This window comes from Myotis daubentonii, chromosome X, assembly GCF_963259705.1.
Source record: "Myotis daubentonii chromosome X, mMyoDau2.1, whole genome shotgun sequence".
Lineage (NCBI taxonomy): Eukaryota > Metazoa > Chordata > Mammalia > Chiroptera > Vespertilionidae > Myotis > Myotis daubentonii.
This window is the reverse complement of record NC_081861.1, coordinates 129,264,067-129,277,117: the sequence shown is the minus strand read 5'-3', so window position 1 is coordinate 129,277,117 and position 13,051 is coordinate 129,264,067. Positions and strand designations below refer to the sequence as shown.

Genomic DNA, 13,051 nt, shown 5'->3' with positions numbered 1-13,051 from the left:
CGTACTGTTTTTCTGCTGCTGATTACACACACTGGATACAGTTATATATGTCTTTGCTCAACACATAAATGGGAACATTTTTACTTAAATTACTTGAAAGTTAGTATCTTCTAGGACAGTGATGGTGAACCTATGACATGCGTGTCAGAGGTGACACGTGAACTCATTTTTTTGGTTGATTTTTCTTTGTTAAATGGAATTTAAATATATAAAATAAATACCAAAAATATAAGTCTGTTTTACTATGGTTATAAATATCAAAAAATTTCTATATGTGACACGGCACCAGAGTTAAGTTAGGGTTTTTCAAAATGCTGATACACCAAGCTCAAAAGGTTCGCCATCACTGTTCTAGGACTTGGAGTTCACTAGAAGAAAAGAATTACAAAATAGGCCATAGGTAGGAAAAAGACTAGATACAAAGTTAGTCTACAAGTAAGGAAACAAGCTCAGAAACATGAAGGGATTTGCCCAAAATTTAGTTGTTTTTTCCAATTTCTCAAGGCCTACTATATGCCAGACACTGGCTTATAGCAGGGAATAAAACAAAGCTCCTGGCCTTAAATAGAGTTTTTATCCTGGTAATATTTATTGTACAACCCACTTGAAAGTCTTAAAATTCTACTTTGAAAAAATCCTATAACTGAAAATTCTTCAATAATTCAAACTCATCTCCCCCTGCCTATACATCAAAACCCAGAATTTGTTAGACTTAATGTGAATTCAATTCAGTATAATAACAAATCATATTTTATAGTAGGAACAAGGCAAAAATAAGCTATATAGTTGAAATGCAACACAGCTCTGTGTTCAGTTCTTGTTTATTCAATTAATCAGATAATTGCTTATAATTATAAGCAATTTTAATTTATTCACTAAAGCAAGACTATTGTCCATTTTATATTCTTAATTTCTCTCTTCTTAGAATTTAAAAAATTCTATCCTATATCAAATGCCATAGTAACAAGAGAGTAACTTTTACTTTATGCTGTGTGAGTTCCTGAAAGAAAAGAAGAGGAAAGGATAAAGGTCATATAGAATACTGATATTGAAAACTAGCATAATTACCACAGACATCATTACAAAAGCATCCTCAATTTATATTGATAGTTTTTTACAGCACTGTGATCTTATAAGAACACAAGACTTCTTGCCAAGAGCAATGTATTTCATGTTATTTCCTTAAAGATGTACCCACATCAAGGTACATTTCAACAGTTGTGTTCTCTTGGAACATCAACTTATTCTAATAGATTACCTTAGGTACTCAATGTCCTCTCCAGAGATCTATCCTCACCCTGCAGGGTTCAAGGGTATCCACTGCCAAAGGCTGTGTCCATTGGGCACCATGGTCTAGTTTCTCAGAATCCTACCGTGGCCTGGGGTCCCCCTCTTATTGACCCAGGTGTAAACTTTCAGTACTGACTATCGGTCACATCCTCCATGTGGCTCTTGGTCTAAGTTGTCCACACCATCATCTTCGCAGCTCTGTCCCTGTCTCTGGCTCTCAACAAACCTAGCCACTAGGGACATGAGGACAATTTAGAGTCTCTACCCTGCCACACAAGAGATGAGAAAGACTTAAAGAGAATACCATTTCTAGCCTTCTCTCTGCCTAAATACACCATGCCACCATTTCTCATTTCTATCATTGCCCTGTGTTGATATACAGGATCCTGTGAGGAGTTCTCACCAGTTTTAAGTAGAAAATGGGACACAATGCCCTGTGCTTCAGTACCTCAATCTATCTAGAGCATCTATTATTCCTTGTCACCACTTCTACCTGCCAAAAGGATCAGGGCCCAACAGAAGTGGCCTCATGCCTATGTGTGGGGAGTGAGATTCTGGGGGTTGCAAGATTGGCTGAGGATCAGATTAATGCCATGGTATTTATAACCTCATCTTTATTGATATGGAATTGAGAGAGAAAGGGACAAGCACTGGGTTTAGTATTGGAGGACAAAGTCAAACAAGACAGGTGTCCTGCTGCCAAATGGGAGGGGCGTTGAGGAGATAGGTAGAAAAAAAAAATGAAAGGAATTAAGAAGTACAAATTGCCAGTTATAAAAAATAGGGGGAGCTATCATCAACAGTACACAAACAACAATTGTTGGAGAGGATGTGGAGAAAAAGGAACCCTTCTGCACTGCTGGTGGGAATGCAGACTGGTGCAGCCACTGTGGAGAACAATATGGAGCTTCCTCAAAAAACTAAAAATGGAACGCCCATTTGACCCAGTGATCCCACTTCTAGGAATATATCCCAAGAAGCCAGAAACACCAATCAGAAAGGATATATGCACCCCTATGTTCATAGCAGCACAATTCACCATAGCTAAGATTTGGAAACAGCCTAAGTGCCCATCAGCATTTAGGATTAAAAAACTGTGGTATATCTTCACAATGGAATACTACGCTGAGGTAAAAAAGAAGGAACTCTTCCCTTTTGCAACAGCATGGATGGAACTGGAGAACATTATGCTAAGTGAAATAAGCCAGTCAGAGAAAGATAAATACCACATGATCTCACTCATTTGTGGAATATAGAAAACAACATAGACTGATGAACAGGGACAGATCCAAAGACAGAGAAACAGCGATCAAACTATTAATCCCCAGAGGGAAAGTAGGGGAGGGTGGGGGTACGGGGAAGAGATCAACCAAAGGACTTGTATACATGCATATAAGCCAAACCAATAGACATGGACAACAGGGGGATGAGAGCATGAGTGGGGGGAAGGATGGGGGTTAATGGGGGGGGGATGAGGACACATTTGTAATACCTTAACTAATAAAGAATTTAAAGATAAAAAATAGGGGGATATAAAGTACAGCATAGGATATATGTCAATAATATTGTAATAACTGTGTATGGTGCTAGGTGTGTACTAGAAATATCAGGGGCATCACTTCCTAAAATATATAAATGTCTAATCACTGTTGTATACCTGAAATTAATTTAATACTATATGTCAACTGTAATTGGAAAATAATTTTTTAAAAGATAGGTGTCCTGCCCTGACTGGTTTGGCTCAGTGGATAGAGCGTTGGCCTGTGGACTGGAGGGTCCCGGGTTCAATTCTGGTCAGGGGCCTGTGCCTTGGTTACGGGCACATCCCCAGTGGGGGGCGTGCAGCGGGCAGCTGGTCTATGTTTCTCTCTCATCAATGTTTCTAGCTCTCTGTCCCTCTCCCTTCCTCTCTGTGAAAAATCAATAAAATATATTTTTTAAAAAAGATAGGTGTCCTGCCTTTTAGGAGCATATACTCTACCTCCTACAGCTCTAACATGTGCTGCATGAGGAAAAACCAAGACTTAGATGGACAAAGCATGAGAGGGTAAGAGGAAACACGACAGTGAGGCCTTGAAGAATGGGGAATTATAGAGGAATCTATTACTGGAAATGCCTGCAGCACAGAACAGCACAGAAAGATCTAGGTCCAGCCCAGAGAAAGAGTATGTTGGGGATTATAGCTTATGAGATCACCAAATTGGCTCAAATTTGTAATTGTTTCCAAATGGGGAAGACAATTCTGCAAGAATGAAATTATGACTATCTTCCACTATTATGTCATCTCACCCTCTGGAAAATAGTTGTACCTAAAAGAAGACCTCCTTCAAGGACTTTAAAAAAATAAAAGAAAAAGAAAGAAAGAAAAGAAAGTCATTGGCATGGTCTGGGAGAGCTAGAGGCTAAATATAAGTATAGTTACCTGTCCATTTGGGCTTCTGATAAATCAAGAATGACTCCTTTAAACAACACTAAGTCACACAACTGGAAGTACTAAATTCTAAGGATTCTCTCTGTTGGCCAGTGGCCTAATAAGAGAGGGTCAGACCTATCTCTCCTTGCTGTCAAGAGCTACTGAGTCATCTCTCAGGCTTCCAGTGTAAAGCTACTGTGTTTGCAGTGCAGATTCCCCAGAGCCAGGGGGAATGGCTGCTCTCCGGCAGCTTACCCCAGGCTCCCTCTTCATCTTCTCCTCATGCCTTAGTGACATGTTCATTCAGTCTTCAGACACTTACTGAGCAGCCTGGTATAGTATAAAGAGTACAGGCTACAGATTCCGATTGGGTATCCTCCAAGATGTGTGACTCTGGGCAAATGACCTCATCTCTTTGATGCTCAGTTTCTTCATCAGCAAACTGAGACTAAAAATATCTACCATGAAGAGTTTTTATGAAGATTAAATGAGATGATGTACATAAAGTACCTAAAAGGGCATGGCCTTGAACAGGCCCTCAGTGCTCACTAATTTTCCTCCCATTAGTTTCCCATCCACCTCATCAAACCTCCATTCTCCCTTCTCACCTGACACTAACAATGCACTGAAAAGACTCATGATGCTAAGGAAGTACATAATGACATGATACAAAGTGACAAGTATAAAAAGATATGGATGGGGGAAAAGGAGCACTGGGGAGAGAGATTTAATTCTTATGAAGAGGTCGGGGCAGGTTTTATAGAGGTAGTAATAGTTGGCTGGACCTTGGAAAATGAGTGTTTCCAAATGGGGATGGCCCCAGGAATCAGAGGGAGGAAGTAGGGATAAGAGATAAGAAAGGAAGTAAAGTGAATAATGGGTACATTAATGAGCAGGTTACTACTATGGGCAACTGGGGCACACCTCACCTTGCCCCATCAGGAAGCTGGCATAGGTAAACACCAACTCCCATCTCTCACTGTTGTGGGGTGTTAACTCCCTGGTACTTCTGGCTTTTTCCATACATAGGCAAAGCATGGTCCCATGGGCACAGATCATTCTCAGAGAGTCATGGCAGCCATCAGCATACACAGGTTCTGTCTATAGGTGACCTCTGGGGTCGGCCAGGGGATATGGACAGGGCACCAATAGCACTTGCTATTGGTGGCATGACATTTAACTAGACGAATCCAAATTTTTGGCCAAAGGCTGTAAGCTAGAGTCCTATAGCACTGACTCACATTTTAGGACTTAATTGTACTTTGTGTTGTTCTCGTGTGTCATAATTATGTACCTTCAACTGTCATGTAAATTCCCTGGAGTCAGAAATGATGTTCTCTCAGCAGCTGGTAATGCTGGGCACATAGCAGGCCCTCATTACTGCACAACGAATGTAGAAGCAGTAGGTCGGTCCCCTAGATCTTCATCAAAGACCAGACCTAAGCCATTTTGAACTGAAGAGAACCTGCATCAGTTCAAAGCTGTTCAGGGAGATGGTGTCTGTGAGTCATCTGGATGATCCAATCTAGCATTCAGTGATTCTCACAATTATGGATTCTCCCATTATTGTTAATCTATAGGTGCATTACCACCAAGCTACTGAGCCTAGTATAGCAGAGAGTTTAAGATAGTGCAGTATTTAAATACATAAAGATTGGGTCATATGGCCTGAGTTTGAATCGCAGCTCTGCAACTGAAATGATTAATCTAGGGCAACTTGCTTACCTTCTCTGTGCCTCAGTTTCCTCATTTATAAAATGGAGCTGATAATAGTGCCTACTTCAAAGGGTTACTGAGTGAGCTTTAAATGAGTTAGCCTTTTATAAGGGCTCAGAAGAATGGCTGGGACATGGTAAGTGATATCAAGGTGATTATTAAATAATGAACTCTTAGTGGGAGTTCTGAAAGACAATAATAAACTTCTATTTAGCCCTTTCTAGATTCCTAAACACTTAATTCAGAAAAACCATTGCATATACAATGTTATATGCTAATTATATGTCAATAAAGCTGGAGGAGGGGAAGAAAAATGTTTGTCTTCATGGGGCTTTCTTTTTTTAAGCATAGAGAGTCTTACAAGAACCCATTGGGGGAGCTCACAGTTGCCCCAATTTTGAAGATTAAGAAACAGAGGTTCTGGTGGTCTAGTGGCAAATCAAAATTATGCAAATAGCAGGTGGAAGACATGGGGAAGGCTCTAACCCTAAAACTCACCATCTTTCTACTATATCATGCTGTCAGCAGAAATATTTTAACCAATTCTTCAGCTTGGGAATTCATGAACATCATCTGGAGGGCTGATTAAAACACAGACTGCTGGGCCCCACCACCAGAGTTTCCAATTCAGCAGGTCTAGAATGAGCCTGACAATCAGCACTTTTAAAAAGCTCCGAGGTGATGCTGATATTACTTGTCTGGGGCCACACTTTGGGAACCACTGCTTTCAGAAATCAATTCATATGACAATCAGAGCAAGAAATTCAGCTCTGGCTGGTGGCTCACATGCTTGGAGCATAGTCCCATACACCAAAAAGTTGCAGGTTCAATTCCCAGTCAGGGCACATGCCCAGGTTGTGGGGCGCCTACAGGAGGCAACCAATTAATGTTTCTCTCTTATACTGGTCTCTCTCTCCCCCTCCTTATCTCTCTCGAGGGGGGAGGAAGGAAGGAAAGAAAGAAAGGAAGGAAGGAAAGAAGGAAGGAAGGAAGGAAGGAAGGAAGGAAGGGAGGGAGGGAGGGGGGGAGGGAGGGGGAGAGAGAGAGAGAGAGAGAGAGAGAGAGAGAGAGAGAAAGAAAGAAAGAAAGAAAGAAAGAAAGAAAGAAAGGAAGAGAGAGAAAGAAAACAATCAGCAGTCTTAAGCATCCAGTTAGATTTTTCCCTACTCAGGTTTGTTTCAGAGCTATGCACTTTCTGGTTTACCTGCCCCGTTTCACCATTTTAAAACAAACTTTTCCAAAAATACTTATTTCTACCAAGCAGCTTTCATTTTGATGATTTCCCCCTGCTGTTCCACTTTCATTCCTCATCTAACCCTGTGGTGGAAAAAGCACTGAAACATAAGACTGAAGATCTAATATCTTGTCTGGCTCCACCACTTCCTAACCCATGATGCCCTGGGGACATTTACTCATCAGTAAAGTAGGGATATTTGATTTTTGCTCTGCCGATCCCACAGCAAGATGATATATGTGAGCATAGTTGACATGAATGTCACATGGCCACACCAGAATTTGTATCCCATGATTGATATCTGGAGGAGTTTGTTCTCCCTACTTCTGCCAGTTGTATAGGCAGCAGTTCTCAAAGTGTAATCTCTGAACCAACATTGCCTGGGAGCTTGTTAGAAATGTCAAATCTCAGGTCCCACCCCAGCACTACTACATTAGAAAGCCCCGGGAAAGGGCCCAGAAATCTGTGTTTTAACAAGCTCTCAAGGTGATTCTCATACACATTCCCTGGTTTTATGATTTTGAGCACAAAATTCAGAGGTAGGTACAAATCCTTGCTTAGACACTTCTTTGAGCAAGTTACTTCTCTCTCTGAGCCTCAGTTTCTTGACCTAAGAAATGTGGCTAAGACTAGACTCTCCCTTTCATAGAATTGGTTGAGAAGCTTAAGAGAGTGAATGTATATAAAGCACATAGGAACCTGGCACATTGTAAGCAGTCAGTGCAAGTTTAGCTCTTATCATTTTTTAAATAAACTATTGTGGCTTCTTGACAACATGCCCCAGTGTCTACTTTTTGAAGGACTGCCAATTGTGTTTTACCCTGTTGGGAAGTTCTCCACTGATTTTGTGTGCACGTATGTGTGTTGTGGGTATTGTTTTATTTATGCTATTGTTGTTTGGTCCTAGTAGATATTTGCTTTAGCCAATGAAGACTCCTTGGTCCTGCTACTTTTTTGAATAAGAAATGTATTTCTCTGTTTGTCCTTAATGATGTTTTTTTTTAAATAACATTCCTAGGGAGTGTTCTTTACATTTGCATCACACTGTATTATTTTGGCAGTTGTACCCATAGATACTGCAGCCCCAGGATTTCTAGCCTTTTTACTGCCTTCCTCAGATACCTTTTCTCCTTGTTTCATAATCTTCTGAAGATCCTGTTTTCTGAAATATCTGCTTCATTTCGCTGATTCTCTACCTCTCTTAAATTTCCATGCAGAAGTGTCTTCAAATAGATACTTAAAAAAAAACCACAATTAAATACCAGAAACAGACCCTCACATACGGGGTCATTTGATATTTTATAAAGGTGCCCATATCATTCAATGGGCAAAAGACAGTCTTTTCAACAAATGGTGCTGGGAAAACTGGATATATGCATGCTAAAGAATGAAGTTGGACCCTTACGTTACACCATATACACAAAATGAACTCAAACTAGATTAAAGGACCTAAACATAAGAACTAAAACATTAAACTCTTAGAAGAAAACTTAGGGGGAAATCATGACATTGGACTTGGCTATGATTTCTTAGATACGACAGCAAAAGCACAGGCAACAAAGTAAAAATAGATAAATTGGGCTTCATTAAAATTAAAAACTTTTGTGCAAGAGAAGATACTATTAAGAGAGTGAAAAGACAACCCACAGAATAGGAGAAAATATTTGTAAATCATAGATCTGATAAAGAATTAATATCCAGAATATATACAGAACTCCTAAAACTCAACAACAAAAAAACCCCAACAACCCAATTAAAAAATGGGCCAAGGATTTGAAGAAATTCCTCCAAAAGAGATATACAAATGGTTAATAAGCATATGAAAGATGATCAACATTACCAATCATTAAGGAAATGTAAGTCAAAACCACAATGATATACCATTTCACATCCATTATCAAAACAACAGAAAATAACAAGTGATGGTGAAGATATAGAGAAACTGGAATCCTTGTGCCTTGCTGGTAGGAATGTAAAATGGTGCAGCCACTGCGAAACAGTTTGGCAGATCCTCAAAAAGTAAAACATAGAACTACCAAATAACCCAGCAATTTCTCTCTCTACATATGTATATCCAAAAGAATTGAAAGCAGGGACTAAAACAGATACTTGTACACCAATGTTCAAGGTATTATTTACAATAGCTAAAGGTGGAAACAATCCAAATATCCATCAACAATGAATGGGTAAACAAAATGTGGAGTATTATTCAGCCTTTAAAAAGAATGAAATTTTGATACATGCTACAATATGGATGAACATCAGAAACATAATACTAAGTAAAATAAGTCAGACACAAAAGAACAAATATTGTATGATTCCACTAATATGGCAAATTCATAGCAACAGAAAGAATAGAGGTTATCAGAGACTGGGGGGAGGGAGAATGGGAAGTTATTGTTTAATGGGTATTGAGTTTCTATTTGAGATGATGAAAATGTTCTGGAAATGAACAGTAGTGATGTGTGCACAAAATTGCAAATATATTTAATACCAGTGATTTGTATACTTTAAAGTGTTTAAAATGGTAAGTTTTATGTTATGTTTATTTTACCACAGTAAGAAATTCTTAAATAAACACACACATGCATACACACCAATGAAGGAAAACAAGTATCTTACCTTCCAGGGATGTAGCCAAAACAACATGAAGATGAATGACAAGGAATATCTTGAACATCAGTAAAAGTTCTTCAGGTCTGCCAACATGGCCACACTGCCCGCCAGAGAAAAACATCCTGGAATAAAATAAGGGGAAAATATATCATCACATCTTGCTATAATTACAACAGAGCAATACCAAAAGGTCATTTCCTCAACCAAGGCAAACTGCAATCCTGCTTCCTTTAAATAACTGTAGTTCCAAATCATTGGCAATGCCAGGTGGACACTGGCTACAAAAAAGCAAAACCTGTGTTTATTAGGGGAGGACCACCCAATGGGATATTATATTATGTTAAAAATGACAAGTAAGGTTGTCCATGTGGATTTATGGAAATCATCAACACATGCAAAATATCAAGAAGAAATGAAAAACACAAAATACTGCATATATAGGGTGTCCCCCAAAAATGTATATTCACACTTTATTTTTTCAAATATATTTTAGTGAGGAATGGAGAGAGAGAGGGAGAAACATCAATGATGGGAGAGAATCATTGATTAGTTGCCTCCTGCATGCCCCACACTGGAGATCGAGCCTGCAACCAGGGCATATGCCTTAATGGGTAATTGAACCGTGATCTCCTGGTTCACAGGTTGCCGCTCAATCACTGAGCAATGCTGACTGGGCTGTATACACACACTTTAAATTATTATAAAGGCAGTGTTTATTAAAATGCATTTCATTTTCAAAACTGAGCTATAAGCTGGTAAAGTGTGTATACATTTTTTGGGACACCCTGTGTAATTATTACCAAAAAAAAAGCTAGTTAAAAACTATGCTAAGAATTAGAAGGGATCACAGAATCTTACAAATAATCTACTCCTGTTTATATCTCAGATTATAAAAGGATGGGTACATTGCATTTCCTCTTAATTACATATTAGTTCATTATTATTGCTTCCATTTTTAGTAGTCAAGAGGACAGTCAATATTTTTTTAAAAAGCAAAGTTTACATCAGAACTGAATCTAAAAACCTCATTTACCAGTCATTTATTCATTCATTCAACAGATATTTATTGAAGGCCAACATTCATTAGATGAGATGTGAGGTCTGAATAGGAATTAACTAGATGAGATACATGTGGTGGAGGTAGGACAGGGGCTTAGAGGAGCTAGGGCCTAGGCACACAGAATTAGAATTGCAAATGCTGTCTGTGTCTGTTCCTCTCACAGCAGGAGGCAATGACAGCCCAATGAGAAGGCTTCCTCTATGTGACCACAGGGGAAGTGGCTGGGACAGTCCAGGCTGTGTGTTCTCAGCTGGTAGAGCTCCAGGCCACAGGTCACCCATGAACCCTGCCAACTCTGCCTTCTACCAAATTAAGATAGAGTGTGTGTGCAGCGGTGAAGACTAAAGAGAGGAGTTCACAAGTCCTGGACACTCAATGTCTGAGTGACATTGGACAGGTTATGTTAAATGGCCAAGATTCCCCATTTAGCAAATTGTAATAAGAGCACAAACCTACCTGATAGTGTTGTTGTGTTAACAAGAGATCTTTGCATAATGGCTGGTACCGTGAAGGCACTATAAATGCTAGCTGTACTCTTCACTCATTCAGTCAAATAATATCTATTTTGCACCTAGTATGTACAGGGTCAGGGAGTTCAGGGATTATAGGGTTGAGGGCATAGAAATATTGGGATAAATCACAAATTCTTAGTCTCAAAGAAAAGTGGGCAATTTTTAAGAATCCTGTAATTTATAGCCATCACCAGTACCAGGGTGGTGATACTTGGCTGGTCTCAGACCAGGAGGTAAATCCTTCTTCCAAAGAGGGCTTACGTTTTTTGAATCAATAAATTGTTTCATATTAATCTATATAAAAACCTAATATGCAAATTGTCCCCTTGAGAGTTTGACCAGGAGTCCAGGAGTTCAATCGCTTGCTATGATGTACACTGACCACCAGGGGGTGGTGCAGAATGAAGGAAGGCCCCGGGTAGCAGCAGGAAGGCCCCAATCAGCCATGATCACCGGCCTGGCCTAGGGACCCTACCCATGCAAGAGTTTCATGCACTAGGCCTCTAGTATATTAATAATATACTACATTAATATATTGTAAACTGCCTGCGGTTTGTTGTTTCTCTTCAGCACTTTTATCCTCTCTCTCTTTATAATGGCATATTATTGATCCTCCCAAATGAGTCACTCAAAAGAGAATGCTAATATAGTTGTGCAAAAATGTAGCAGTGTCTCTCTGGAGGAAAATGTGTCTGCTACAGCTACACACAATATTGATGAATCTTAGACATAAAAGAATGCACATTGTACATGATTCCATTCATATGAGGAACAAAAGCAGGCAAAACTAATTGATGGAGTAGGAAGTTGGAAGAGTAGTTATCCTTGGAAGAGGGAGGGGGTGTAATAATTAGGAGTGGGCACAAGGGGGCTTCTGTTACATGGATGTGTTCAGTCCCTGAAATTCACTGAATTGTACACTTATAGGTAAATCATAAAAAGCTTCATTTAAAAATTAAAAAAATTTATATCTTATTTCTGAACTCAGTTCCCCTGAGAATTTGTTGAGAGAGAGAGAGAGATATAGATGTGAGAGAGAACATTGATCATTGCCTTCTATACTTGCCCTGACCAGGGATCAAACCCACAATCTAGGTATGTGCCCTGATGGGGAATCAAACCCAAAACTTTTCAGTATATGGGGCCAACACTCAAATGAACTGAGCTACACTGGCCAGGGCTGCAAACATATTCTTGAGTTTTGCCAACTCCTAGGGTAGGACCTAAGTGGCATATAAAATATTGTCAGTTAAATTAGTCATGGTACACAGTGACGAGTTATTATGGGCTAAAGCTTGGGCCTCTGATCAAAATAAACCATGCCTTTCATTGAAGAGAGCTTGTATTCCACTCTCAAATGAGGGCAGGAAATGCCAGAATGAAGGGTGATTCCAGCCATCATCCTGAAAAGAGAATAAGGATCACGAAGAGCATAGTACAGCCCGGCCGGCGTGGCTCAGTGGTTGAGCATCAACCTATGAAACAGGAGATCACAGTTCGATTCCCAGTCAGGGCACATGCCCAGGTTTCAGGCTCAATCCCCAGTGTGGGTCATGCAGGAGGCAGCAAATCAATGATTCTCTTTCATCATTGATGTTTCTATCTCTCTCTCCCTCTCTCTTTCTCTCTGAAATCAATAAAAATATATTAAAAGAAAGAGCTTAGTACAGACAAGGCATCATTGAAAAGATTGCTTTCAGTTGTTAAGCCTGAAATATGTTTCCTCAAAGCTGAATATATACTTCATAATCAGAGAAGTGTTATGGTATTTGAAGTAATATAGCTCCTATTGCCTTTTGCATAAACTAGAGAACATCCTGCTAGGTCATAAGGTCCCTAGGATCTTTGATCAAAGAGAGAAATCTGTGGCTTTTTAAACTCTTATTCATTATACATTTAAGACATTTTAATCTTTTCAGCTGGAACTTTTCTTCATCTTCTGGTGCAAGTTGGATTAACTTAATGCTGTCTAGGTAATCAATAAAAACTATTTGAATAGTTACTGGTTCTTAGCAAATTTTTAAGGTGGTAAGGATGGGTGGTGAGATAGCATCAATTACGGAGAAAACTATTTGCTAGCATTTAAATAGTGAAATCTAGACCTTGACACTAGACAACTTCTCATTAAAGATTATCCCAGAATTATCTCAGTCCAGGGCCCCCTTTTATGGTTGTGGACTCTTATGTAAGTGGCAACTTCTAGGATTGTA

At 39.4% G+C, this 13,051-nt stretch overlaps 1 protein-coding gene and 1 long non-coding RNA gene across 6 annotated transcripts in view; one reads left to right on the top strand and one right to left on the bottom strand.

Moving 5' to 3' along the window:
* Positions 1 to 13,051, bottom strand: part of ADGRG2 (adhesion G protein-coupled receptor G2) — a 114,644-nt gene that overhangs the window by 60,515 nt on the left and 41,078 nt on the right. For 4 of the 5 annotated variants that reach the window (XM_059678560.1, XM_059678561.1, XM_059678562.1 and 1 more), the window contains exon 3: positions 9,276 to 9,391. In XM_059678560.1, the coding sequence (XP_059534543.1) occupies positions 9,276 to 9,390 (115 nt within the window). In that variant the 5' untranslated portion in view covers position 9,391. Of the gene's footprint in view, positions 1 to 9,275; positions 9,392 to 13,051 lie in introns of those variants that run through there. The other variant, XM_059678564.1, reaches the window with a different exon arrangement.
* Positions 1 to 13,051, top strand: part of LOC132223329 (uncharacterized) — a 107,251-nt gene that overhangs the window by 66,891 nt on the left and 27,309 nt on the right. The gene's annotated exons all lie outside the window — the stretch shown is intronic.